We start from the raw sequence: 27,548 nt of genomic DNA on the forward strand, positions 1-27,548 counted from the left end.
CAACCGCCCTTTTTGCGTGAGAGAAAAACCCCCCCCCCCCCCCCTTCATTAGTGAATAGAACGCATTTTATCGTCGCTGATGATGTCACAATCGAGACCTCCAACCCACTGATGAGATTCTATATAGATCAGTGCCCCAACCACACAGGTGGTTTTTACACTCTTAAATTCTGATACTGCAGAAGATAAAATTGTTGAAGCTACTTGGTAATAGTTTTAGATTACAGTTTTGTTTTAAACTGTAGAAAAGACTGTAAAGTCTTGCAAAGTCTGTTAAAAGCTGTTAAACTGAAGTCTTGAACACTGTTTAAGTCATTTAAACAACTTTCTGACCAGATGGATCAAAGTAGGCTATGCTCAAATTAATACTGTATACATTTTTATATATTTTTTTTTAGAATGCACCATGTAATCTACACGTAATTAGCCTTGATAAGATTCATCTTGATATTAATGAATCAACTGATTAACAACAAGTATCAACCATCCCCATTGTGCACCCCCCTTTCACAGGTCTGACACCCACGTCTGACCCTGAGCCTGTCCCAGGTCCATCAGGGATAAAAACAAAATCAGGTTCATGTAGAATCGGTCCATCTGCTGGCTCAGGTACATTTGAAACTGCTCCATGTTTAAAAAATATAGCCTATATATTGATCGTCTTAATGCTGCACTTTATATTACCTGAGCCATATACAGTATGTGCAATGTGCAGAGTATGTACTGTACAAAGCAATGTGGATTCTAATTTCAGATTACTTTAATATGAACTGATTTTCATTGCTCATATAACTCTCTTTAAAACCTACCTATATTTTTTACATGGATTTTTTATTCTTTCTATTCAGAAAGTAAAAATCTTAATTAAATGAACGTTATTATATATTTCAGTACATTTGAAATATCATATGCTTGATGATCTGGGAAAGGGATCCTATGGCTTCGTCAAGTTAGCAATTCATAAATCGGATCGCCGAAAGGTACCACAATTCTCTCTTTACTTTTCTTTTTCTTTATTTTTGTGTGTGTGTGTGGGGTGTCCCTCTAAACCATGATGGTTACATGCTGTCCTCATAAACACTATATACCAGTATGCATGTGTGTGTGTGAGAGAGAGAGAGAGAGAGAGAGAGAGAGTACAGATGAGTGAAGATCTGTGTCCACTGTTTTGATTAAGTTGAAAATATTGATGTTTGCTTGTTGTATACAACAATTTCACCTATGCGTTCCATCTTTTAAACTGCAGGTCGCCATCAAATTTGCTCCTAAACCTGAAACTGAAGACAAGGATTATCTTGTAAGTTTGAAAAACATAATGAATGTGTATTTAGAATATTTGCAACACCAAAAAGAACTTTAAAAGATGAATTCACAAAAATGTTGATAATATCTAAATATATTATATTGAAATAATGAGATGCTATCAAGCTAACCTACTGTTTATAACTTTTTTTTTTTAGCCTGGATATCTCTACAGTGGCAATTCAGAAGTGGATCTGATGAATATGATGAAGGAACCTCACAGCCCTCACATTATAGAGTTGCTCGAGTGGTTTGAGGACCAAGATAATGTGATTTTGGTTATGGAGTATCCAGAGCCCTGTGAAACACTGTATTGTTTCATTAAGCATAACAGTGGACATCTAGAACACAGTGCTGTGCGGATGATAATTGTTCAGATTGTCCAGGCTGCAAAGGATTGTATAGACCATGGAGTTTGCCATGGAGACATCCATTCTGGAAACATTCTGGTCAATACAGCATCCTTGAACATCAAGCTGATTGACTTCGGATGTGGACTACGAATCGGTGGCAAGTATCTTGTTGGTCTTTTATTATTTCCTTAGTGTTTTTGCATATTTAATTGACAGACTCCTTAGTAGACAAAGACTGTAAATTAAATGTATGGAATGCAGATTTGCTCCACTGAATGTGATTCACTGTAAGCATATCTCTTGCTTACATTTCCAGAAGAGTACCCAAACCCTGAAATGACGATATCCTTACGAACGGCCCTTAAAATTACGATCCAGTCTGTGGGCCATGTTCTGAGAGAGGTGGTAAATTTAGCCCACACCAGTGTACCTGAAGGTGAGATAAAGGCACTAACACCACAGTGGCACTAACATTGTTTGAGCACATACATGTATGTTTTGTGTTTATATTATTTTTCTGTATGATTAACTATATTTTCATACATGGTATGTTCACCTATGACTAGCTTTCTTCTAAAAATTCATACAGAATTCCAGGAACTTATTAGTTGGTGCGAACATTATGAAAGACAGCTTCGTCCCAGAGATATTTTAATGCACCCATGGCTAAGAAAATACTCAGTCTCAGACACAGAAGAAGGAAAAACAGCACAGGTGAAGTCACGGGGACAGTGACACAAGCAATGGTTTAGAGACAAGCTAGGAGCTGAAACCAATGAGAGAAGCAGTCAGTGAAAGCCAGGTGAAAAGAGCACACAGAACACCAAGACAGACATAACCTGACAGCGTAGGATGAGAATCTAGCTTAGAATCTAGCAGAGAATTTTCTAAAGTATTAATGATTCATTAATTATTTCAAAAATAAATAAGTAGTGTGTGAATTAGTGTCAGTGTAGATGTGACCACTTTTTTGACCAAGTTGAAAGAAATCATGTTTGGTTGTTAAATGATACAAGTTTAACTGTCACCTCTCCATCTTGTGCACTACAGGTCACCATCAAATTTATTTGTAAACCTGGAACTGAAGACATGGATTGTCTGAAAGTTTGAAAAACAAAGTGAATGTGTATTTAGAATATTTTGAGGTACCAAAAACTCATACAATTTCATGAAGTGTACACTAAATGCAGTCCTCAAATGTTCATCAGTGACATGTTATGAGATCAGAAAGTTCAAATATACATATATATATCTTACTTTCGATTAACTATTTTCATGCATGGTATTTTCAACTATCAGTAACCAGCATTCTCATTGAAATTCATTCAGAATTCTAGAAAATTATTAACTGGTGCAAAGACACTGAAGATAGCCAGCATTGTTATCTTAATGCACCCCTGGCTGTGAAGACAGTCAGACTCAGACACAACAGAAGGACATACAAAACAGACAGGTGTTGTGAATCTGACTCGGGCAATGGCTTAGAGACAAGCTTGGAACTGGAGCCAACGGGAACTGGTGAGCCACGCAAGGAGAGCACACAGAATGTCAAGATAGACAGTACCGACTTAGAATCTATCTGAGAAGAGGACATCTGAAGCATATTTAAATAAATAAATAAATAAATAAAGACAAGAGCACAAGCTCAGTCACAGTGGCTGGTAAGGAATTCTCAGGCATTGGAACATACAGGCGAGAGCTTGAAGGCTGAGACAAGTAAGGAAGCAAAAAGAATGATACCAACTGTGGTTAGAACAGTGGTTCTCAACCTTTTGACTCGAAAGCCCCTATTTTAGTATTTCTGCAGTATTCAGCCTATGGCAAAGCTGCTTGTTTTCAAACTTAAGTGTTGATATATTCAATTAATAAATCATGATTCACTTTATAAATCCAGAAGTTTTAGGAACAGTATGGTCTTCAATTTAAACAACAACAACAATCATTTTTAAGTCATTCTGTGACACTAGAAATGAGTTGAACTACATTATATGGAGAAAAGTATTGGGACACCTGACCATACCAGGACTTTAATGGCATCACATTCTAAATACATTTATGACTTAGAAAAGGGAATACACCAAGCAATAAACAGAAGTCAAAATGAAAACATTCAATTACAGACATACACATTTATATACAATAAGTTCAGTAAACAACCGAACATCTTAAGTGAGTAATGTTTTAGATTGGCGCCAGATGGCGCTGGCGTTCTTTCGCCTTGCTGAAGTGTGTTGCCAGGTGCTCTTTTTATAAGCGAATTTGAGCTTTGAGCTTTTTTTAATCAGCTTGTTTATTTTTCTAGCGTGATCTGGCAACATTGAGTTTCTGGCCTTACGAGTCAACATCAGCTTCCTGAGCTCCGTTTCAAACACGCAGCTGGACAAAAATGGTACGTGTTCATTTATCAGAACCGGTTCCCTTATCAGAAAATACTCGTCCGTTTTAACTTATTATTAAAACCATACGTCCGAGTAGATATTTAAGCTGCTTTCCCAAAAATCTGGCATTTTAGAACAGAAGGGTCACATGACAGCAGCGAGCTAGCGCTGCCTGAGTGATTCAGCCCATGTTCACAACACTATCGAGTCAGGATGTAGTCGGTCAATGTCTTTTAAATAGATTAAATCAATGACACTCGAAATATATTCTTTGATATATGAACTAATTATACTTCTCAGAGTTGCGATACTTGGTATAGTGTCTTAATACTAAATGCTTCGTCCAGTAACAGTTTGCTAGGCTACAGTGGCTAACATAAAACTGTTATTCTAGTATACTTTATATTACAAGCATATGTTTACAAAATTAAATGTTTGTATTGGCAGTGCAGCCAAAGCATTTTTTTTTAATACGTTGTATTAATTTCACAGTGTCTTGTTTGTGTTCGCTGTTTAAACCCGAAGAGGAACGTTTTAAAATGTATTTGTACTGCAATAAATATTGGTCCAAATCAGTTTTACATTGAATAGTGCTTTCAAATCGAATCGTTGTCATTGAAATGCTTTTTGAAATTGATACTATGTTCTTATGGGAAGCCTCAGCAGCTCTTACCCCAAGCTTCACACTAACTGCCTGCAAGTGCATCCATTCACCAACCACAATCAGCTAACATTCAATCCAATTTATGTTGAGTTTCCAGTTAATATTATTTATCCACTGTGTTTCAGTTTTCTTTTTGTCTTTCATCTTTTGTATGTTGTTTTTTGTTGTGATCATGCATCCACATCCCCTCCCTCACACCCTTCCTCACCCACTGTTCCCCATCCTGACCTCTGCATCATATTCAGGCTGGTCACAGAGTAAGTGCCTCTCTAGACCTCTCCTGCTTACAGTTTTCTCAATTTTAGATTAGCGCTGCTGTTTCCTCTGGGCTGCTGGATCCTCTCACCCTCAGTCTTGCTTTCCGTTTGCATTGCTCTGGGTTTACAATGTTCTTCATCAAGTGATTTCTGTGATCATCAAGTAGTTAATAATCTAATTATCAGCTTGAAGAATGATTGAGAATTGAACACCATGTTGAGTATATATATAGTCCTGTTTCTAGGCATTCTTCAGGAACTTTTTTTTGTGTGTGTTTTGCATAATGCATATTTTATAAACATTGTGAGGTATATATTAAACACAAGGTAAATGGAGTATCATTGAGACTTGGTCAAGCATACTGGTCTCCTAAGAATATTGGCTTATGTTTGGAATGGGATACTAATATACTACATTTATTCTGAGTCCCATTCAATGATATTAAGGTGTCTTTACAAAGCCTGCTCTGTGCCTCCTCAAAATGCAGTTAAAAAGGTGCAATGCCACATAAAATCTAAATTATGCTTTCTCAGCCTCTAGTATCAATATATACCTTTGTAATGCATTTATGTTATCTCTTAGCAGCATTAAAGAGTCTGTGTAAAGACACCTAAATAGCATTTCAGAAGCTCTTATGTGCCACCTTTGCCGTGTAAATTTGGCATTAGAAATAAAAACAATCAATTTGCGTCAAGTTTTGTGTCCAAATGTCATAACTTCAGGCAGTCAAATAACAAAATATCGCACACTGCATACATAAAATGTGCATACTGCATCTCATATTGCTACATTTTGCAGAAATAATAAGGCTGCGTCTGAAATGGCACGTTCTCTGAGTAGGTGCTTCCTTTGAATTATTATTTTTTTTAACGCTTAATGCAAGCTTTAAAAAAGCATGTTCTATATATTATGAATGTGTGTAGTATGCATTTAATCCAGACATTCTGAATTTGCCATTTTGGCATTGTCATTTGGGTGCTTTTTGTGTTATGAATACTAAGGACACACCACTCTTTTCACATACTGGTTTTTGCCTGCTATATTGTAGGGAAGGATGTGATTTCTGATGCAATCACAGTGTAGGATGCTAGTATGCTATTTCAAACAGCCTTGTTGTCTTCAAATGTTCAGCTGTGTTTTTTTATTGAAAAAAAATCTAAGTGCATTGCATAAGTTCTCTGTTTTCTATAGTACCAAAGATCTGAATCTACTGAACATTTTTAGGCATGTATGTGAACAGTTTGATCTCAGCCTGTTTTAGGTCTAGCAAGTTCAACAGAGCAGTCTTAGAATCAGCTCTCTTGCGCTCAGCTTTGACTTGATTGCTGTCTGAAGAAAATTTGACACATTAATGCTTCCAAATAGATAGGCAAAACATTCTCTCCCAAATGTTGTTATTAAAGATTTCATTCAGACAGCAATTCTTTGCTTATGACTTTACTAGTCCTTCACTCTCAGTGTCCAACAACTAAGGTTTGAACACTAACCAGTTTTATTTCACCATTAGTTGGTCCTTGTATTAGGTGACCTTCACATTCCCCACCGATGCAACACCCTGCCTGCCAAATTCAAGAAGTTGCTAGTGCCTGGCAAAATTCAGCACATCCTCTGCACGGGAAACCTTTGTACAAAGGAGAGCTACGACTACCTAAAAACACTCGCTGGAGACGTGCACATTGTCAGAGGAGACTTCGATGAGGTTGGCTTTTAGTTCCTATTTCTGTTTTTCATAGTTGTTCATGCACTCTTTTAACCATTCACATTGCTTGTTTTAATTGACAGAACTTGAATTATCCTGAGCAGAAGGTGGTGACAGTGGGGCAGTTCAAAATCGGTCTGATCCACGGACACCAGGTGATCCCGTGGGGTGACATGGCGAGCTTGGCACTGCTTCAGAGGCAGCTGGATGTGGATATCCTCATTTCTGGTCACACACACAAATTTGAGGCTTTTGAGAATGAAAATAGATTTTATATTAACCCTGGATCTGCCACAGGGGCCTATAGTGCACTGGAAAGGTATAACATTTACTTTTATATCCTCCACATCATGTTATATGCAGGTAATTACATGATTTGTGATTGTCTCTTTCCAGCAACATCACACCATCGTTTGTTTTGATGGACATTCAAGCTTCTACAGTGGTAACGTATGTCTATCAGCTCATTGGAGACGACGTCAAAGTCGAGAGAATCGAATATAAAAAGTCTTAAAGAGTGCGGATACTGTCAGCTGCCTTCTTTCAGGATGCTAATCTTGTCATTCCCTCTCACCTGAACGTCACAAATGCTGTATCATAATGTTACGCTATATTTTAATGTAATATATAATACTGTTTATATGTCACCAGAATGTCAGCGTTTTGGTTTCAGCAGATGGTTGTTGAGGATGCAATAATGCTGCATTATTTGCATAATGTTAGTGCAAATTAGTCTTCTAAATATGTTATGTGCCCTATTAATTTTTCAAGGCCCATGTTAAGTCATCTTTCATAAAATAAAACCCCACATCACATAAGCAGTGTAATTTTGTTTTTTATTTTATAAGAGAAAACAGAATGCACATTATTAAAATGACTATTTTGAAATGTCTGGAACAGCTTTTTACTTAAAACTGGATTGTGTTGGGTATGTTTTAAGAATTATCTTGTTAGGTATTTTTCACAAATGACAAAATAAAACAGAGATTGATGTGTTAGCTAAGGAATAGAAAGTCCTCATCATCGTCTTCCGATTCATTGAAAGACAGGCCACTCATGTGTCCAGCAATATAAGAGTCCATTTCAGCCCCCTCCCATTCAAAGTCATCTTCCCATGGATGTGATTCTGGAAATTTAAGTCCATTTTGAATAATGTTTAACACAAAACATGAACCTGACTTGTTCATAATATCAGGATTGTAAAGAATCATGTATATCACACTATTTGTAGTCTGTAACGTAACAAACCTACCCCGTGACGAAGCATGTTTTGCAATGGTAGTCCTTCTCTTTCTTGAATGTATTTTGTTTGATTTTGCAGATCCAGAGGATATTCTGTGTAGTAGTTGAATATTAGGATCACAGCTATTTCTTTCAACAGTGTTTTAGCATTTTTACAGGTGGCATCATTTTCTTACCTTTGATGCTTGACAATTTTAGGTAAAGTTGTTTTCTTGACTTTCTCTGAGGTCGAAGATCTTTTTCCACTTTCTTTTGTCTTGCTCGTAGATGTACTTTGAGAATTTGTCTTGGGCTCCTCTTGTGGGGTGCATGTTGACATCTGCAGCTTCACGTTTAGATTCACATTCGCATCTGGCACTGAATATGAAGTATATTAAATTATATATTACATATTTCATTGTAATGAAAGGTCTTGCTAATACAGGTAAATATGCTTATGTTATAAGAGGCGATGGTTCACCTGTCCTGATACAGCGGTGTAATACATTCATATAGTGTTGACATATTAACTGCCGCATGTGCTCTTTACTGTAGGCCTCTGCGATACTATACAGAAAACGCTTCTGTCCGGGTGTCAGGCCTGGGTGCTGAAAATAAAGTTAATATGGATTTTGAGTTACTTGGCATAAGTTTCTTAATGGCTGCTGAACCAGTCTTACCATTGTAATTTTATCAGATATATTTATCAATTCATTGCAAAAAAGTAAAAAGTTTTGAATAATTATGTTTTTTTAATGTTGTTGTAATAAGTCTCTTATGCTCATCATGGCTGCATTTTTTTATACCGTACCAACAGCAATATTATGAAATGTTATTAAAAAAATGTATAACCGTTTTCTATTTTAATATATTTTAAAGTATAATTTATTTCAGTGATGGCAAAGCAACATTTTCGGCAGCCAAAAATTAATCTTTGCCATCCCAGCGATAAACGACATCTTAAAATGTAATAATATTTCACAATTACTTTAATTTTTATAAAATAAATCCATAGGAGACTCTCTACTTATTGCAGCCTTTTGACCGGTCGTGTATATTTTCATGAAATACCTGTAAAAATGGAGCAGCAGTTATGGTCTTAGGGATATGAATAGTTTTAATGCCCCGATCTTGTTCTGGCACTTGTACAGTTTCAGGTCTTTGTATTTTGTGTCCAAATACTGAGTTTGTTTTGCCTGGATAAAGAGAAAAATTAAGTCCTTTAATTGAATATTAGTTACAGTTCACATGACAAATATTAATAAAGTAACAATAATATGCTATACATATGAAAGCCGTTTGTCTTCAGAGGATTTATTTGGAATGCCTGTTTGGTCCCACTCAATTGGGTTAGAGACTCTGGTTACTCTGTCCAAATTATACAGGTGTAATGTTTCTGTAATTTACACAGATTAAGCTTGCTACTGTAGCCAATGGAAAAAACCTGTCAGGTTGCTAGGGAGATAAAATGGTTGTGTTTTGAGTGCAAACTTACTGTAAATGCTATTGCAGATGTATATAACAAAAGAGTGCTGTAGAAATGCAGTGATGTGATTCAAGAACTAACATTTTTAGGACATTAAAACGTGCAAAATATAGCACTTAAGTTTTGTAAATTATTTTAAAGCCAGCCTGTTTGCAAGTATAGGACAATAAAATTATAGGAAGTGGCAAATTAGCTGTCATTAATATAATTTTAGCTTTGCAAATCATCTTATTTAAGTATCGTTTCCATTAAAACTGCTATACATATGAAAGCCGTTTGTCTTCAGAGGATTTATTTGGAATGCCTGTTTGGTCCCACTCAATTGGGTCAGAGACTCTGGTTACTCTGTCCAAATTATACAGGTGTAATGTTTCTGTAATTTACACAGATTAAGCTTGCTACTGTAGCCGAATGGAAAAAACCTGTCAGGTTGCTAGGGAGATAAAATGGTTGTGTTTTGAGTGCAAACTTACTGTAAATGCTATTGCAGATGTATATAACAAAAGAGTGCTGTAGAAATGCAGTGATGTGATTCAAGAACTAACATTTTTAGGACATTAAAACGTGCAAAATATAGCACTTAAGTTTTGTAAATTATTTTAAAGCCAGCCTGTTTGCAAGTATAGGACAATAAAATTATAGGAAGTGGCAAATTAGCTGTCATTAATATAATTTTAGCTTTGCAAATCATCTTATTTAAGTATCGTTTCCATTAAAAATTGTGTGAAGTTCAACCTAATTAACCAACAAAAACTTTGTAAAGAATTAAGAGAATTTAGGTGGTATATTTACATTATATAGGTCCCTACGGTATGTGTGAATATATAGGCCATAACAATTACAGTACAAAGACAGCAATTGCTAATCTGAACAATTAGTAATTATATACGGAACAAACTTACCAGTTTGCACATGATTGAGACCAGATGGCCTGTCAAGATATTATATCATAGGAAATACATAATTAATGTGACAACAACAATAATTTGCATAGCCGTTGTATGATATTTCTGAGCCTTACCTTAAAGGCAAAAGCGACTTTTTGTGGTACAGACGACTTTTATCGCTGTTTTCAAGGAATTTCACGTGCTTTTTCATGCCGGAGTGTTACCTGAACTGAGACTTGTAGAATATTTACAAGTGATATAAGGCGACTGTAATCCCATCCGATACTGCGCGTGCGTGCGCGAGTGAGTTTCCAGTGTTTTGAGCTCAGCGGGCTTCCGTAGATGACGGAAAACAGCATGGCTACTGTAGATATTGTAAGTGGATCATATTGCTGAGGCAAATAACGTTTTTTGTGTGAAAACGGCATACCATCTAGTGCTGTCGGAGCAGGAGAATTAACAATGCCTGGATACGCGCAACTAGTGATGGGTCCTGCCGGAAGTGGAAAGGTAATTCAGTACCAGGAGGACTAACGTTAGTTGGGTTAACAACATACTAAATAGCCTTTATTGACATTTTTTACATTTGACATTAAAGGGATAGTTCACCCAAGAATGAAAATTGTCATAATTTACTCACCCTCATGTGATGTAATGAAAAACCCTTTCCCTACTATGGAAGTCAATGGGGACCAACAACTGTTTGGTTCTTCAAAATATCTTCTTCTGTGTTCAACTTAAGAAAGAAACTTATTCAGGTTTGGAACGACATGAGAGTGAGTAAATAATGACAAAATTGTCATTCTTGGGGGAACTATTCCTTTAAATTAAAAACAACATCCGACAGATAAAACTGCATGTAGGTTTACATTCAAAAGCATTTTTTGCAGAGGACAAACTCTATGGACAGGGTGTCCGCGGGTCCTTAAAATGTCTTAAAATAACATTTTCCTAATATAAGGCCTTAAAATGTCTTAAATTCGGATTCGATGGATCTTAAAGGGGTGCTATTATGCTTTTTCACTTTTCAACTTTAGTTAGTCTGTAATGTTGCTGTCTGAGCATAAAAAAGATCTGCAAAGTTTCAAAGCTCAAAGTCCACTTCAAAAGGAGATATTTGATTTAACAGAAATCACTTTTCAAAAACTACAATGAACGACTTGTTTGGACTACAACGCATATTTTCCGGGATTTGTGATATCACAAAGATCGACGAATTATCATCCTCTTTTGGTAGGCCAAACAAAGTAGTTTCGCTTTCACAACGAATCACACAGAGCCTTCACGACATGGCGGCAGCAACAATACTACAGCGAGAATAAAAGTTTCTTTTTGTGAATATTTGGGCGGCGTTATGCAAATCTTCCCACATCGTGACGTAGACATGTGGGGCCGTGTTAGAACAAGCCGTTTTAGGTAGGTGTGGTTGACTCTTAACTTTTATAAAGAATATCTCTTTGGATTTGAGACGTTTGTCTTTGCAACTTTACATATCTTCTTTATGCACCAAGAGCTTGTAACACTTCAAAGAGAAAGGAAAAATTGATATCGCATCATATGACCCCTTTAATGTACACTTAAACAATAATACATTTTCATTTATTTGCCATTAACATGAACATGAGCCTATTCTTTTAAAGTATAGAAATTCTGTAATAGTTTTTCTTTATATGTGATAAACTATATTTCTTTTTGAGAGAATTTATTTAAATATTAATATTCTGTCATTTACTGACCCTCATGTTGTTCCGAACCTGTAAGACTGTCAAATCGTCCAAAGTCCCAAGTCTTCCAAATTAGAGTTCAACTCACTCGATCCACTCGCAGCGGTTAATAGTCTGCTGGAATGAGAACATTTTATAATGATGTTATTTTAGGTTAATTTAAGCTCCAATTTGTGCACAAATCCAGACTGGTTTTATGAACAGAATCAACTGATTCATTCAAAAAGAGCCTGTGCTTTTGCATTCTTTTTGAAGGATTCAGTCCCTGTTCATTTGAAATACATGAAAAAGCAACAGCACAGTCGTCCAAACTTCTCCTGCATTCCACAGAAGAAAGAAAGTCACAGAGGTTTTGAACGACATGAGAGTGAGTAAATAATTACAAAATTGTCATTCTTGGGGGAACTATTCCTTTAAATTAAAAACAACATCCGACAGATAAAATTGCATGTAGGTTTACATTCAAAAGCATTTTTTGCAGAGGACAGAGGACAAACTCTATGGACAGGGTGTCCGCGGGTCCTTAAAATGTCTTAAAATAACATTTTCCTAATATAAGGCCTTAAAATGTCTTAAATTCGGATTCGATGGATCTTAAAGGGGTGCTATTATGCTTTTTCACTTTTCAACTTTAGTTAATCTGTAATGTTGCTGTCTGAGCATAAAAAAGATCTGCAAAGTTTCAAAGCTCAAAGTCCACTTCAAAAGGAGATATTTTATTTTACAGAAACCACTTTTCAAAAACTACAACGAACGGCTCGTTTGGACTACAACGCACATTTTCCGGGATTTGTGATATCACAAATATCGACGAATGGGGACGAGACCTGACTGAGCTGCACTAGAGAAGGCAACGAGTGTTATCACTATGTCGGAGACGTGAGTAAATAATGACAAAATTGTCATTCTTGGGGGAACTATTCCTTTAAATTAAAAACAACATCCGACAGATAAAACTGCATGTAGGTTTACATTCAAAAGCATTTTTTGCAGAGGACAAACTCTATGGACAGGGTGTCCGCGGGTCCTTAAAAAGTCTTAAAATGTCTTAAATAACATTTTCCTAATATAAGGCCTTAAAATGTCTTAAATTCGGATTCGATGGGTCTTAAAGGGGTGCTATTATGCTTTTTCACTTTTCAACTTTAGTTAGTCTGTAATGTTGCTGTCTGAGCATAAAAAAGATCTGCAAAGTTTCAAAGCTCAAAGTCCACTTCAAAATGAGATATTTGATTTAACAGAAATCACTTTTCAAAAACTACAATGAACGACTTGTTTGGACTACAACGCATATTTTCCGGGATTTGTGATATCACAAAGATCGACGAATTAGGAATGAGAATGTGACGTAACGCCGCGTTGAGTTCTGGGAAACTGCTTTGTTTATCCGCCATATTTAAGAATTTGACTCAAAATATAATGCACACTTATAGAAAAATGGCTTTATGAAGGTAAAATGCCCATAAAAGGTAAAAATCGATTTAAGCTTATCTGACCACCACACAGAATATGAAGAATATCAAAAACTTTAGGAGTCAGCTGTCCACAAAAGTCCTTAAGATACCAGCATGATAACACACTCAATCAGTTGAATGAATGACTCAATACTCACTCATTAAGTGACTTACCGTCACTTACTGGTAGTTCAGTTGAGAAGTTTGTTGAAAGTATGCATTTTTCCGCTCAACATTTCTTATTTGTATATTCATAAATGCATTTAAAACATTAAGCTCATAACATTATTTATTGCAGTTGTAATTATTGTTCTTTGCAGTGTAAATTATTTAATCTGACTGGTAGCAGCCCTATAGTGTATATTGAATTTATTGATAAATTGTAATAATTTGACATGTAAGATGATGCATACATCTAAAAGGGTTAAAAAATAGGCCTTTGTAAAGGTAAATATGCAGATTTAACTATGTAAAAGCTGATAGAATGCTGATGAAAATATTGCTTCAGAATAAATTGTTTACTCCACCAAAAATCTCAGTGATGCAGTTATTTTGCATGAGTATTTTGTATGGAATATTGTCTGCTGACATGAAAAGTTCACTGTATATCGTAGTAATAAATACCATTTATTACAGCATTGATATTTTGTTTTCTTTTTAATTTATGCACATTAAATATTACATATATGTATGTAATAAAATATGCATTTCCATTACAGGTTTAGGTCTTAAATTTCATATAAGGTGGTATTAAAAATGTCTTAAAAAGTCTTAAATTTAACTTGTTCAAGTCTGCAGAAAACCTGATGGACCATGAGCTCAATAAATGTCATTTCTGTAATGTAACAATTTTCACCCTATACAGATATTCGAGAACTGATCCAGGTAGATGACGTTATGGAGGATGACTCTCTGAGATTCGGCCCCAATGGAGGACTGATCTTCTGTATGGAGTACTTCGCCAACACCTTTGACTGGCTGGAGGAGAGTCTTGGTCATGTGGAGGATGACTACATACTGTTTGATTACCCTGGTAAGAGGTGATGTACCAGATATATGGTGCTGTTGTGGATTGGCATGGATACAGAGCATTGTGTCCTCTGGACTGCAGGTCAGATCGAGCTGTATACGCATCTGCCTGTAATGAAGCAGCTTGTGGAGCAACTGCAGCAGTGGGAGTTTCGCGTGTGTGGAGCGATGACAAAAAATTAAATGAAGGAAATGCAGCAAGCATGGGCTGGATTTTTTGCGATTTGGGTAAGAAATTATTGAAATAGTAAAAACCTAAATTTTATGTTTGTTGTCATGTTTTTATCTAGTTTATCTCTGGAGTTATGGCTGCTTTGAGTGCCATGGTGACATTAGAAATCTCACAAGTCAACATAATGACCAAAATGGATCTACTCAGTCCAAAGGCTAAGAAGGAAATAGAGAAGTATGTTCACCGAATGTGATCCATTTATAATTCACTTCAGCCTTGATTTAGATGGCAGACTGTGTTTTTTATTTTATTTGCAGGTATCTGGACCCGGATATGTACTCAATGATGGAGGAGAATTAACTCAGGAAAGAGAAATTCAGGAAATTAACCAAGGCCATATGTGGTTTGGGTAAGTTACAATTACAAAGATTATGCCTCAAGGCACTGATAAATACAGTGGGGGGTTTTTTATTCTAAAAATTGTGATTACAAATAAAAATGTGATTTAAAAAAAGTTTCAGGTTTGCTGTGCTTGTTTGCTGGACTGCGCAATTTTGATTATTTACCAATATGACTACAAACTGATGATAATAATAATTATTATTAATTAAAAACATTGAACAAAGGAAATATATTACTATTTTAATTGTACTAAAGCAATAAAATAAAAAAAAGAGTATTTAATAATAATAATATAATACTCATAATAATTTTATTTTACAGTACAACATAAAACCACAGGGAGCCCTAAAGCTCTCCTTTGTTGGCTACAGGTTTATAAAGTTTCTTGTTACAGATCTGGTGAAATGCTTTATTTAGAAGCACACAGCATATATATTTATTTAAATCACAGCCTTACCTTTTTGATAATTGCACTAAGTACTTTTTGATTTTGATTAGTCGGTCAGCCCTAGCATCTTTCATAATCCCTTTTAATGTCAAGTTTACAATCGTTCTGTAGTAAATTACTAAGACGGCACTGTTTTCTTTAGATTGATGATTACAGTATGGTTCGTTTCCTGCCCTTTGACCGCACTGATGAGGAGGGCATCAACATTGTCCTGCAGCACATTGATTTCTCCATACAATATGGTGAAGACCTGGAGTTTAAAGAGCCCAAGGTCTGTGCATAAGATTACTGCCATATGCTATGAACTGATGTTTGATTCAAATATATATTTCTGTAGCTTGTTTATTATCAAAACAGTTGTTTAGACTAAATTAGTTTTAGATTACAACTAAATTTGTTCCTTTTATTTTTTTCCAGGAAATTGATGGGGAACCCAGTAACACAAATTTCGACGAGTTCTTCCAAGACAGAGACGATTCTTGAGATCACACTTGAAAGACAGCCAGATTTGTTCAATTAAGGGTTTCATTTATTTAATCTATGTTTTGTGTCACTGTCATTCATAATGTCATTAGTTGAAGGATGCAACCATAACCTGTGCAATGCCTCTTGATCTTAACGGGGTTTTATAAAATGTAATCCATTTTTTAGAAGTGCATATTTATTTCTGCAATAAAAATATGGAAATTACAAATGTGGTGTTTTAATTTTGATTAAAAATCCAGCCATTACATCTGTCACAACCCAGTGGTGTAGAATCCATAGGCAACATTGTGAGCAGTTTTTACGGGCAACTATTTTGAGCAATGTTGCTCGGGCACATTTTACCATTGAGAATGGGTAACAATTTTCTATTTATATATATCTGGTTGTGGGCCCTGTGTCTCAACTGGGTGCCTGTTGATGGCAATATTGCTCAAAACATTGCCCCGTGTATCATCAGCCTAAGAAACACATTGATGGAGACGTGGAATAGTAGCTTATCATTATGAGGTCTTCAATAGTGGACCGTTAAGATTATATATTTGGCCCCATTCATCAATATTTGGTTACATCCTAATGTACTTCCTATGTTGTCTTGGTAGGTACATCAAAATGGTGTGTGTGGACATTTTCTTAAATGGCACATGTAACATATTTAGATTACTTAAAAGAAGTGATATTAAAAAGATGTAAAGACATTTTGAGGGGAAAAAACAACTGAGGCAAAGCTGGTATCCTCGGCGCCCCCCAGTGGTTATGGCGGGGTATTGCACTGGAAACTTCCTGTATCGGTGTTGGGTGGGACAGTCACACACAGCGGAAGCGGCGGCTCTCAGCGTCGACATATTCATTTTGCCTGCAAGATTTGGGACATATTGCGCCAAAATGCCGGTAAGAAATCATTAAACGTAGCAATTTAGACGGTGAGCGCAATTGTTTGTGTTATGAGCAGTTTGTTGTGCCACGTTTTAGAACAGCGGCGAACTAGAAATATATTTTAGCGTTATTAGCCATAGAGCTAACCTACTCTGGCCGTTTTTCTACAAATGTAACAGTTTTACAAATACATATTTTATTATGTTTTTGATATTTATGCATTATTGCCAAATATGTATATGTAAGTGTCAGAAATGTGTTGTTAGAAACAGAATTTGTGCATCTGTCCATGATGCAAACAACTGGAGTTCCTCATTTGCATTCAGCTCAGTGATCACTGGTTTTCTTTAAACGTTGGTCATTTTAAAACAAATTTGCTATATTAAAAAAATATTACTTAGTAACTCTTGTATTTTTTGTGATGTCCCACTCTCTTCAGGCTTACCACTCAAGCCTGATGGATGCAGACACCAAACTGGTGGGGAATATGGCATTGCTGCCTCTCAAAACACAGTTTAAGGGTCCTGCTCCTAAAGAAAGTAAGAAAGTTTGCTTGATTTCAGGCAGTCCTGTGAGATCAGAGTTGTATGTGGTTCTTCCTTAAATGGCCATCTGACAAATCGACTCTTCCTTCCTGTTTCTATATTCAGCCAAAGACACAGATATTATCGATGAGGCCATCTACTACTTCAAAGCCAATGTTTTCTTCAAGAACTATGAAATTAAGGTAAGACGGATGACTGTAGCATGCTGTGCTGAGCCTAAAAAATGCCTTGTGTGTCTTAACATGCATTCATAGTTCTGACCCGTCATATGAAATAGGAGCCGATCAAATAAAAATCTGTTAAAGAGAAACAGCTAGGCGATATCTCTCATTTCTAAGTTTTTCCATCTAATATCTAGTATTTTATCTCCGCCTTATTTCAATTACTAAAAATAATTCTTAATCGTTTCAGTTAACAATAACAACACTGCTTGGTGTGTAGTGAGTTCATAATTGTTTTATTTATCCAAACTTATTAAAGTGCATAAATGATTGCTGCAGAAAGAAATGACATTCCTCCATATTTAGTTCCTCAATATTCTACCACTCAACACCACTGAATCAAATCAAAACATGACTGAGACCAACTGGAAATGCACGACTTATTGCTTAAAATAGTTTTCTGTCTTTAGAACAATAGAATTACATTTGCATTAGTACACAACACCCAACAAACCTGACACAGACATGATCCTAAAATATGTGTTGCCAAGAATCGTATGCACCTTTAGAAGTTAGAGGTAACTGCTTTTGACATGACTGACACAAGACATAAACAACAAGACATAAGGACAAACACTAGATACGTAAGACAAATGCTACATTTTAATGAGCAATTACATGATGGGACATTTGGGGAACAAAAGAGTGAACAGGATAGTCATAAATGTGATTTCAAAACTACATGTGAGGGAAACATCACAAACAAATGACTGCTAGAGCTATGGTACAATACATCATATTTACATACACAAAAAAATACAGCTTTTGAGCTTACCATTTATACAAAAAATATTCTCTCGGTCTCATGCAAATATCTAACTTTTTGGTTTGTCCAAAAGAGGATTCCAGCTCAAAAACAGACTAGACATTGAGACGGACTTGACATCACTGAATACAATTTTCCTTTCCGATAGGAGAACAACTTAAGGCAGCAGAGAAAGAGATGGCCCTTTGAGAGACTTCTGCGGTATTTTGTTGTTTTTTAAGGGAACAGGGCTGTCCGACATGTCAGTGAGAAGGGAAATCAGCATCGATTCTGACCATCAGCCTCTACTAGTACCATAAACGCACAAAACACGCCAGAATTGCATAAAAGACTTCGTTCAAAATTGATGGCTCAGTGGCAGATAAAAAAAAGTGAGTCAAAACACAAGTGTCATGCAGTACATTTCATCATAATTAAGATAATAAATAATTCAGACACACTAGAGGGTGGAGGGTAATCGACACTAACGAAATGTGCTAGAACTCACACATTCAGATAAAAAATTCCAGGAAATTGATGGGGAACCCAGTAACACAAATTTCGATGAGTTCTTCCAAGACAGAGACGATTCTTGAGATCACACTTGAAAGACAGCCAAATTTGTTCAATTAAGGGTTTCATTTATTTAATCTATGTTTTGTGTCACTGTCATTCATAATGTCATTAGTTGAAGGACGCAACCATAACCTGTGCAATGCCTCTTGATCTTAACGGGGTTTTATAAAATGTAATCCATTTTTTAGAAGTGAATATTTATTTCTGCAATAAAAATATGGAAATTACAAATGTGGTGTTTTAATTTTGATTAAAAATCCAGCCATTACATCTGTCACAACCCAGTGGTGTAGAATCCATAGGCTGATGATACACGGGGCAACATTGTGAGCAGTTTTTACGGGCAACTATTTTGAGCAATGTTGGCTCAGTGGCAGATAAAAAAAAGTGAGTCAAAACACAAGTGTCATGCAGTACATTTCATCATAATTAAGATAATAAATAATTCAGACACACTAGAGGGTGGAGGGTAATCGACACTAACGAAATGTGCTAGAACTCACACATTCAGATAAAAAATAAAATAAATTATTCTATGGTGGCTTTGCTCTGATACCCCTAAATTGTGCAAACCCAAATAACTGGTGACTAAAATAAAGGTGATCGCCTATTAACGTTTGTAATTGGCATGTCAATGAAGCTTTGCCAACACATGATCCAACACATCAGTTAAACCTTTTAAATTGATACGAGCTTGTCATGGGTTTTAAAATCAATGCTGAAATAAATCCTCAAACTGTCTTTGACCTCAAGATATGGAGATGGGAACTGATATGCACTAAACGAGACAGTGATGGGGCGTCTAGTCGAATGCCATTTCTTGGCTTTTCCTCACACAGCGGGCGACTTTCCTCTTGAACTCACCGTTGGGATCCTCTCGCCACTCTTTCTGCAAGCCAATCACAAATGTGAGAGTTTCAGTCATGAACTTGCATTTAAAACCCATTTTATTTAAATTAAGTGACATTTTGGAGTGGGAAAAAAAAAAATGCATGTGGGACTTGAGTTTTTTTATCCAGGATGTAGATGCTTAAATAGAAACGCTTCTTTTTAAAATCATTCATTATTTGCCATTAATGCTGTAACCATTTTTACAATAATAATGTGTGTTATAGTAATGCATTATCCATATGCCAACATTTTAGAAAGGCTGCATTTCCTACCTAAATAAATAAACTCGTTCCATTTAGTACATTCTGATGAAAGGATAAGGTCACCATGAAATCTAAATAGACCATTTCTTAATTTTATGGAATATTTCAGTGTTTATTAGAAATGACAGGGTTTCTGCGTGTTTTATGTAGGTAAACTTAAGATCTTTTTAAAACCAATTAAAGAAAACTTAAAGAATAAACTGAAGGGAATGCAATACATCAATCTTTTCTCTAAATGTAAATGTCTAGGGAGCACACAATGAGTTGTTAGCTACACTTCAAAGTTTGACAATATAACCACCAACCAATCTCATTACCTTTCAATTAAAAAAAAAAACACTCCCAACCACTAAAATATGGAAATAACTTTTACTGTACCTTCTCATCACATCGCAACAAACTGATGTTCTTTGTGATTTCATGGCGATTTAGAAAACGTGATTCAGTATCATCAAAAATCAGTAAACTTACAGCTGCATCCACATTGGCAGGCGAGTCACCATTGGGGTCAGCTAACATGGAGATCACACTAATCATGATGGTCTCTACTGTGTGGATGGGAAGCCAGCGTTCCTCAGGTTTCTCATAGCCAAATTTGTCCTCTCCTGGCTCATGAAGGATGGAAATGCACACATCCCCGTTCTTTGCGACTGGTTAGAGATGAAGATTGATATCAGTGCCAGGCTCTATGTGGACAACGATTTCACCAACATGCACTCACCATTAGGATGCCAAATCTCCGTAATAAACTTCATCTTGGGAGGCCGAAGTGGGTAATCATGAGGGAAAATGAGATGCGCCTTAAAAAATCCACCTTCGCTGTAAATCAAAAACAGAAAAAGTGAGTAAACAGTTTGGTTAGACAAGATTTGAGAAGACTAGAAGGCTGGTAACAGGATTGGTTACTTACAACAGTGTGTCTTGAGGGCCGATCACGACAACCTCCCACTGATAGATATCATCATCATCAATCAGACCAGCAGAAAAACCTTCCACTGGGTTTTTATTGAGCTCTGTAAGATGTCAAACAAAGAGATATTATTTTAAAATAGAATCTCAAATTTATTTGTGTGTGTGTGTAAACTTGTAAAATAAGGTCAAAGGTTTTGAACAAGTTGGTGAGGTATAAACATGTTGATCACAAAAAATAATATAATTATACATATTTGTGTGTGTGTAAAAATATAATATGTATTGTAATTTAGAATATGTATCTGGCAATCCTGGATATTAACTTACATTTTATGCTACTTAATGAGGGCTTCAAGTTCATCTAAATAGCTATTTTTCATACTATATTGTGATCAGTTAAGGCATTAAAAAAAGATTACATTTTAATAATACAAAATCTAAACGAGTTGCTGTTTTATTTCCCAATTTGTCCACTACATACTAACACGTGTCAACTGATATTATGACCAGTAAACTTAGTTTTTACCACTCATTGTCATTATTTTAAAATATCTAAAATAGTATGTTTAATAAATAGGCTATTTTCTTAAATAAAAGGTATGAGCTTTGAGATCAACATGTTTATACCTCACCAACTTATTAGGCGCTAGCATGCTAGCAAAGCTTCTGACCTTATAACTTTACAAGTGGAAATACGAAGCCCATAAGCGCTTACACAAACACTGACACAGTGGGTTTCGTTACACACTATCTAATTTAGCTAAAAGTGTTGATGGTATGGATACAAATAGTTAATATGCCATCATTTTGTACAACTCACGCTAACAGTTAGCCACCTACCTGCTAGCTGTTTTCGCAGAAGCAGGGCCGATTGCTCAGTCATTTTATTTGAACTAATATTAACAAAATAGATAATGTCTCCAACAAAAATGGGACGAAATAAAGAATTCAGAGAAATGAATGTTGGCAATCAAAGTTGTTCGACGCGCAGCACTTCGGCAATGTGTATTTGATATCTACTTCACATGCGCCGAGAACCGACCGATACATGTGATACTGGCACTGACCTCAAGGCTCTGTGTCACTAGGTAGCTGCCAACTACAGCAGTTTTGGGCATCTTCATTGGGCACGTTCCGAATTATGATGGGCAAAAATTCTGCGCTCGCCCGTGACGCATACAATTGCTGTCTATGTAGCTGTGTCACTAGGTTTTGAAACACAGCCAAAGTAAACAGGACCAAACACTTTATTTATTCTGCTGACAATATAGGTGATATTTTATTATGAACAGAAATAAACCTTAATCATCTATAATCTAATTTAGAAATGATTTTTTCTACATTTTTAATAGATGTCGAATAGCAATTATAAATGTGTAGCAATGTTCTTTTTAACTAAAACTAAATCCTTTCAAATTATTTTCGGTAATTGAAATAAAGCTGAAATAAACTTGAATAAAGTGTAGTACTAAAAGACGTAAAATTAATTATACTAGCATTAGCCTACAGATGTTGCCAAGTAACTGAAATAAGTTGAACTGAAAGTACTCAACTAAAACTGAAATAATGGAAATAGGAAAGCTATAAAGAAACGAAATATAAAACGACTAATAGCTCAAAAAAATACTAAAACTAAAATGAAAAAATGTGTTTAAATAAATAAATAAATAAAAATAAAAGCTCTTTAATAATTGTGATAAACATTATTATAGTATATAAATAATGCTAAGATAACACTGGTGTGCATTGCCTGTGCCTTCTCCATTTTGAAAAAGTGAATTTCAAAGTAAATGTAAAGAGTAAAGACAAGTAATAGGCCTATCTAAGTTAATAAATTAATTGTACCACCTCCAATTCATTTTTAAAACAGTGTTGAGAGTTGTACAGTTAAGTTTGTACATTGTTTATGTTTATATATTTGATTGGTTTTTCATTTCTACACTGTAAGAAAAAAATCCTTGAAAATACGGAAAAGTTATACTGCATACTGCATATTAGGCTACATTAGGTACCAGGACAGTACTGTCCTTTCTGCCAAGACATTTCATTTAACCCTAATACACAATACAATGCATAATTCAAAATACAGGTAGCCTAAACTCCTGTGAAAAATCTATACGGACAAATCAGTATTGGGCCTTGTTTTACGTAGCTTATACACGTAGACTTGTTTTGTGTAGCTTACATGTGTTGACTAATTATAAAGGATTAGTGACAGTGAATGCTATTCACTGTATACTGACAACATGTTTCCTGCAATAACAAATAAAATACACTAGATGGCAGTCACTGCTCACTTGAACGCTCTCCCATAACATCCCTTAGGTAAGTCACTTAGTAGAAGACATGCTGTGGTTTAGTTTTATTTTTAGTTACTAATAAATTACAATTAATACAATTATAATATATGCGTATTGATTTGAAAAAATATCTTAATATGTCGAAACTGTGTCTTCAGATCAGCCTGAATCAGTGAATCTGAGGATTTACAAAGCTTGGCCCATCCTTTATCTTGAGAGCTTTCCAATCCTCCTGACATGCCAGAATCTTACATTTGCTTTTTTACAGAACCATAAAAGGCAAACATTTGGCTCCCTTCCCAGAAACTGATACCAAACATAGACTGAATATGGGAAAGAGTTGTTAGCAACTACACTCCACATCCGTGAAACTCAAACAAGGGGATGGGTTTCTGAATAAACAGCCGTGCTCAGGTGACAAAAGGAGGACTTTGTGTACTCTTCCTGGCGTGTTTCATCTGATGGCACACACGTTGAGGAACGGTATACCTCCCAGATCTGTCTGTCGCATGGTTACCAGAGATTTGTCTTGTGCCTTATCTTTTGTTTACATGTTTAGCATGCAACTGTCAACCCACTGTATTACACAAAGAAGTGATGGTACACTGAACACAGCGCAATCTTACGGAAACATTTGACTCTTCTCTTGAACTGTTGGATGCCTTATTACTATATTCAAACAATCAAACTCATCTTTCTCATCCAACCACCTGTTTAAACCACCAAGGCTAAAATGCAAATAGTTATATTAGTTAACAATTCTGAATTCTAGAACAATTTTAAACCTCCTGAATTATTTTAAGTATCTTGTAGCTAATTGGAAGCCATTACAGACATAAATCCATAAAGTCTTGCAAACAGGTTGGCCCGAACAGCTCGACGCTTCATTGAGATGCTGACCGAGCTGCTCTTTCTCTCTCAAGCCTGCTGCAATTAATGTGTCAGTCATGAGGTGTGTGATAAATGGGCTATTACTAGCTTGGCTGACCTTTTAGTGAATGGAATTGCAATGCAAAAGGGAACATCTTTTGTATTCTTTATAAAGCGTTATAAAGTGAATGTTAATGTAGCAGTTTATGCCTATGCATTTCATAGTTTGAATTTCATACATTCTTTTTAAAGCAGTAGTTCACCCAAAAATGAAAAATGACTCATCTTTAGGCCACCCAAGATGTAGATGAGTTTGTTTCTTCTTTGGAATATATTTGGATTTGCTCACCTCTGCAGTGAATGGGTGCCATCAGAATTATAATCCAAACATCTGATAAAAACATCACAATAATCCACATGCAATCTGTTTAGATGAAGAAACAAAGTCATCTACATATTGGATGGCCTGAGGGTGAGTAAATTTTTTAGCAAATGTTAATTTTTGGGTGAACTATTCTTTTAAGGTTTACATACTGTTTTTTTTAATATAGGGAATGAAAACCTGAAAATGCGCCTGAGCATCCAGGTTTCCACAACCTTTTGAAGTTCCATTATTTTTCTAGTCATTTATGATTTCTGCATAAAGAATTTTCAACCCTTTCAGATTCAAAACATTCTATGCCTTGAAATTATGAGCATAACAAAAAAAAACTACATACATTTTCAGGACTTTCAGGCCTGGAAATCACCATTTTAAAATTCTCAGATATTTCTATAAATCGAATGACCATGGAAAGCAGATAACATAATTTATTTTTACATATAATATTATAATAATTTTGCATGGTCATGATATATATGGTATATAGTTTGAAACTCTACATAGACATAATCGGAGAGCATAACTGGACCAACATCTCAGCCCTCAGCTATTTTCATCTTGAATAAACCAGTACAGAACAAGCTAATTTGAGGTTAAGGCGTCAAGATATACAAGATATTGTCAGTCAAGAAAAATCACCTTCTACTGCAACTGTCAGAGACCTCGACAGATGGGCTGTGAATCTGAGCTGATTGCCTTTTTTGGACATTTCTGTTTCCATGAGCCAAATCAACTTTTATGGAACCACAGAGATGTCAGTGTACAGTAATATTTTGTTTTTGTTTTTGTTTTTTTGCATTCATCCATAAGTGTTCTAAACAACTATTAGAACCTGAATCAATTAGTCAATATTTCTTGCAAATTTATCTTTCAAATAATACTGGACAGAATGACATTTGACTAGGAGATTGACTTATAAACCAGCGACATAGAAAGCACCATGTCATATCTCCATGACAACCCAGTTTTAGCAAAACTAATTTAGCAGTTTCATATCTTTTTATCTGAGCCTGTAGTGTTGCAAAACAGCATGCAGACCCCGGATCCAAGTTAATCTTATGATGTCGTTTCATTCCTCCTTTTCATCAGCGAGACAGTGTGCAGTGAGTGGCCTTATCTTGTATGTTCAAGTTATAAACTTTTCTCCAAATGATGCCTGGATAATGGTGAAAAGCAGTGTGCAACCTAAAGCCCTATGTGAAGAAAATTAAGCTTGCTTTCTACACCAATCTAAAAAGAAATAAAGAAATATTTAAATATTTGGCCGCATAACTACCTGTTTAACCAGTCAGACACATCTAAGATAAATTATCTTTTTAATTAGAAATGGGTTTGGGGGGGGTGCTTGTCAGTTTAAACACTAAGATTTGAAGAATGCAAGATAAACCTGTAAAGCATGAGGTGGTCTGTAGTATAATGTATATTGTAGATATATATACAGTATCTCACAGAAGTGAGTACACCCCTCACATTTTTGTACATATTTTATCCAATCACAGACATATCTGTTGATTTCTAAAACGCAATGGCCAATCAACGTTTTGTCAGAATTCACTCACCGCTGAAAGCGCCGCAGTTTTTAAGTGCAGTTTTGCAAGCTCGTAAATCATCTCATGACTAAGTGCAGACGCGATGTAAATAAGAGATTCATTGTGCAGTTTAGAGAGCGTCATTGATTATAACGGAACTTTGTAAGATCGCGATAAACAAAGATGAGTGATGCTTTTTTGTGACACTTTCTAGGGTATAATCCATTCAGAATTTGTATGAAACATTCGTTTTTCGGACACAGGCTACATCCTGCAAAGTTTCGGGAATGACATCCGCATATTTATGCGGGATTCACTATTGAAATAGCAGTGATTGGCAATGGACGGAACATAAATATGTTGATTTAATTCTGGAACCGGTCCTGGCCAAACCTCCACAGACAGCGCGCGTCCCGAGCGAGATCTAATTCACGGACCAAAAGCGTGTGTACTCTTTATTGAGATCGGGACATATCAACCAGTAATTTCATTTCATTTCCAGTAACGGACGGTAGAAAGTTAATCAATGAATGGTATGCGATTTATGACAGAATATAGTCCCACAACTGATCGTTTATTTTTTCTCTCACGTGTCTCGCCTTTGGTAACAACGATTCAAAAAGGAAACATTTCAAGTGACACGGGAAAAATACACGGAAAACTTCAGTGAACATCAGAAAAGCAGCGTGCACATTAAAAATTAAAGGCCATCAACTGACAAACGGAAAGCATCACCATTCAAGTCAGCAGGAAGAGCCAAAGCTAGTCCACAATTTACTAAACGGTGGCAAGTTCTTCTTGACTTGTGTTGGATTGACTGCTTTGATGCGTTGCAATACGGTAGGGCATTGTTTTGATGCTTAAGTTACATCCGAATTTTTTTTTATTTTATTTATTTCATATATATACATACACACACATACATATTTTTTTTCTTGCCCCCCCTGACTCAAGAGTCAGATGTCGCCATGTATCTATGTATGTATGTATATATACATACATACAGTGGGTACGGAAAGCATCTGACTCTTGAGTCAGGGGGGGCAAGAAAAAAAATATGTATGTGTAGAGTTCAGGTCTGGTGAGTTTGCTGGCCAGTCAAGCACACCAATACCATGGTCATTCAACCAATTTTTGGTGCTTTTGCAGTGTTCGAACTACACCGTGGACTTTGGGGGAGCCCAAAGTGTATGCACTACTTGCTTTATGCAAGCACTATAATTAATACCATAATTCCTCCGTTCAGTTAGACCCAAGACATCGAGAGTCACGCAGACCTATAACAACCCAGCCACAACACATAACTGCGAATAACATGCCTTACCTTAACACAGAACCGACCACAGAGTCCAGCGTTGATATTTTTTCTACGAATCTTTGAATTTGCACCGCAGCACCCCCACACCTTGATGGTCATGACAAGAATAGCATGTATATTTATCTTTATTGAAGTGAATTAGGTTTAAATCGCCGTCATG

General features: G+C 35.9%; 5 protein-coding genes and 1 long non-coding RNA gene across 8 annotated transcripts; 4 read left to right on the plus strand and 2 right to left on the minus strand.

The window, feature by feature from the left end:
• Nucleotides 1-1,505: 1,505 nt before the first annotated feature.
• LOC107595715 (serine/threonine-protein kinase pim-1-like) lies at nt 1,506-1,847 on the plus strand. Its single transcript, XM_016286210.1, has one exon. It carries the CDS (start codon nt 1,506-1,508, stop codon nt 1,845-1,847), a length of 342 nt encoding a protein of 113 aa, XP_016141696.1.
• A 2,110-nt stretch (nt 1,848-3,957) lies between these two features.
• Nucleotides 3,958-7,183, plus strand: LOC107595689 (vacuolar protein sorting-associated protein 29-like). 2 transcript variants are annotated; one of them, XM_016286182.1, is made up of 5 exons: nt 3,958-4,044; nt 4,943-4,954; nt 6,463-6,654; nt 6,738-6,973; nt 7,051-7,183. In XM_016286182.1, exons 1-5 carry the CDS (start codon nt 4,042-4,044, stop codon nt 7,166-7,168), a joined length of 561 nt encoding a protein of 186 aa, XP_016141668.1. In that variant the 5' UTR covers nt 3,958-4,041; the 3' UTR covers nt 7,169-7,183. The 2 variants fall into 2 exon arrangements, with proteins under 2 accessions (XP_016141668.1, XP_016141669.1); XM_016286183.1 differs by lacking the exon at nt 4,943-4,954.
• Nucleotides 7,184-7,496: 313 nt separating this feature from the next.
• Nucleotides 7,497-10,758, minus strand: LOC107595688 (protein FAM216A). 2 transcript variants are annotated; one of them, XM_016286181.1, is made up of 7 exons: nt 10,383-10,758; nt 10,264-10,292; nt 8,947-9,071; nt 8,357-8,483; nt 8,073-8,253; nt 7,907-7,989; nt 7,498-7,780 (listed from the first exon to the last, which is right to left on the minus strand). In XM_016286181.1, exons 1-7 carry the CDS (start codon nt 10,457-10,459, stop codon nt 7,650-7,652), a joined length of 753 nt encoding a protein of 250 aa, XP_016141667.1. In that variant the 5' UTR covers nt 10,460-10,758; the 3' UTR covers nt 7,498-7,649. The 2 variants fall into 2 exon arrangements, with proteins under 2 accessions (XP_016141666.1, XP_016141667.1); XM_016286180.1 differs by having other exon boundaries at nt 7,497-7,989.
• LOC107595717 (GPN-loop GTPase 3) lies at nt 10,591-16,154 on the plus strand. Its single transcript, XM_016286211.1, is given in 8 exon segments — nt 10,591-10,623; nt 10,686-10,758; nt 14,292-14,459; nt 14,538-14,656; nt 14,746-14,861; nt 14,945-15,040; nt 15,601-15,748; nt 15,895-16,154. Coding segments are annotated over 8 exon segments (819 nt in total). The 3' UTR covers nt 15,961-16,154.
• Nucleotides 16,155-16,754: 600 nt separating this feature from the next.
• On the plus strand, nt 16,755-17,567 carry LOC107595691 (uncharacterized). The gene is made up of 3 exons (XR_001610289.1): nt 16,755-16,851; nt 17,276-17,375; nt 17,487-17,567. It is a non-coding gene; the product is annotated as an uncharacterized lncRNA (long non-coding RNA).
• Nucleotides 17,568-19,292: 1,725 nt separating this feature from the next.
• Nucleotides 19,293-22,089, minus strand: LOC107595690 (ubiquitin-conjugating enzyme E2 G1-like). The gene is made up of 5 exons (XM_016286184.1): nt 21,830-22,089; nt 20,988-21,090; nt 20,799-20,896; nt 20,549-20,727; nt 19,293-19,812 (listed from the first exon to the last, which is right to left on the minus strand). Exons 1-5 carry the CDS (start codon nt 21,870-21,872, stop codon nt 19,726-19,728), a joined length of 510 nt encoding a protein of 169 aa, XP_016141670.1. The 5' UTR covers nt 21,873-22,089; the 3' UTR covers nt 19,293-19,725.
• Nucleotides 22,090-27,548: the final 5,459 nt, after the last annotated feature.

This window comes from Sinocyclocheilus grahami, unplaced genomic scaffold, assembly GCF_001515645.1.
Source record: "Sinocyclocheilus grahami isolate Dianchi unplaced genomic scaffold, SAMN03320097.WGS_v1.1 scaffold207.1, whole genome shotgun sequence".
Lineage (NCBI taxonomy): Eukaryota > Metazoa > Chordata > Actinopteri > Cypriniformes > Cyprinidae > Sinocyclocheilus > Sinocyclocheilus grahami.

Excerpts from the sequence above, each read along its gene's own strand:
- LOC107595715 (XM_016286210.1), top strand. The coding sequence starts at position 1,506 with ATGATGAAGGAACCTCACAGCCCTCACATTATAGAGTTGCTCGAGTGG.
- LOC107595689 (XM_016286182.1), top strand. Across the intron at positions 6,655-6,737 it reads TCAGAGGAGACTTCGATGAG|AACTTGAATTATCCTGAGCA; the intron begins GTTGGCTTTTAG and ends TTTAATTGACAG. Across the intron at positions 6,974-7,050 it reads GCCTATAGTGCACTGGAAAG|CAACATCACACCATCGTTTG; the intron begins GTATAACATTTA and ends GTCTCTTTCCAG.
- LOC107595688 (XM_016286180.1), bottom strand. The coding sequence starts at position 10,459 with ATGAAAAAGCACGTGAAATTCCTTGAAAACAGCGATAAAAGTCGTCTG. Across the intron at positions 8,484-8,946 it reads CTGCTGCTCCATTTTTACAG|CACCCAGGCCTGACACCCGG; the intron begins GTATTTCATGAA and ends CTTTATTTTCAG. Across the intron at positions 7,990-8,072 it reads AAAATTGTCAAGCATCAAAG|AATATCCTCTGGATCTGCAA; the intron begins GTAAGAAAATGA and ends ACTACTACACAG.
- LOC107595690 (XM_016286184.1), bottom strand. The coding sequence starts at position 21,872 with ATGACTGAGCAATCGGCCCTGCTTCTGCGAAAACAGCTAGCAG. Across the intron at positions 20,897-20,987 it reads GGCCCTCAAGACACACTGTT|CGAAGGTGGATTTTTTAAGG; the intron begins GTAAGTAACCAA and ends TTTGATTTACAG. Across the intron at positions 19,813-20,548 it reads CTGCCAATGTGGATGCAGCT|AAAGAGTGGCGAGAGGATCC; the intron begins GTAAGTTTACTG and ends ATTGGCTTGCAG.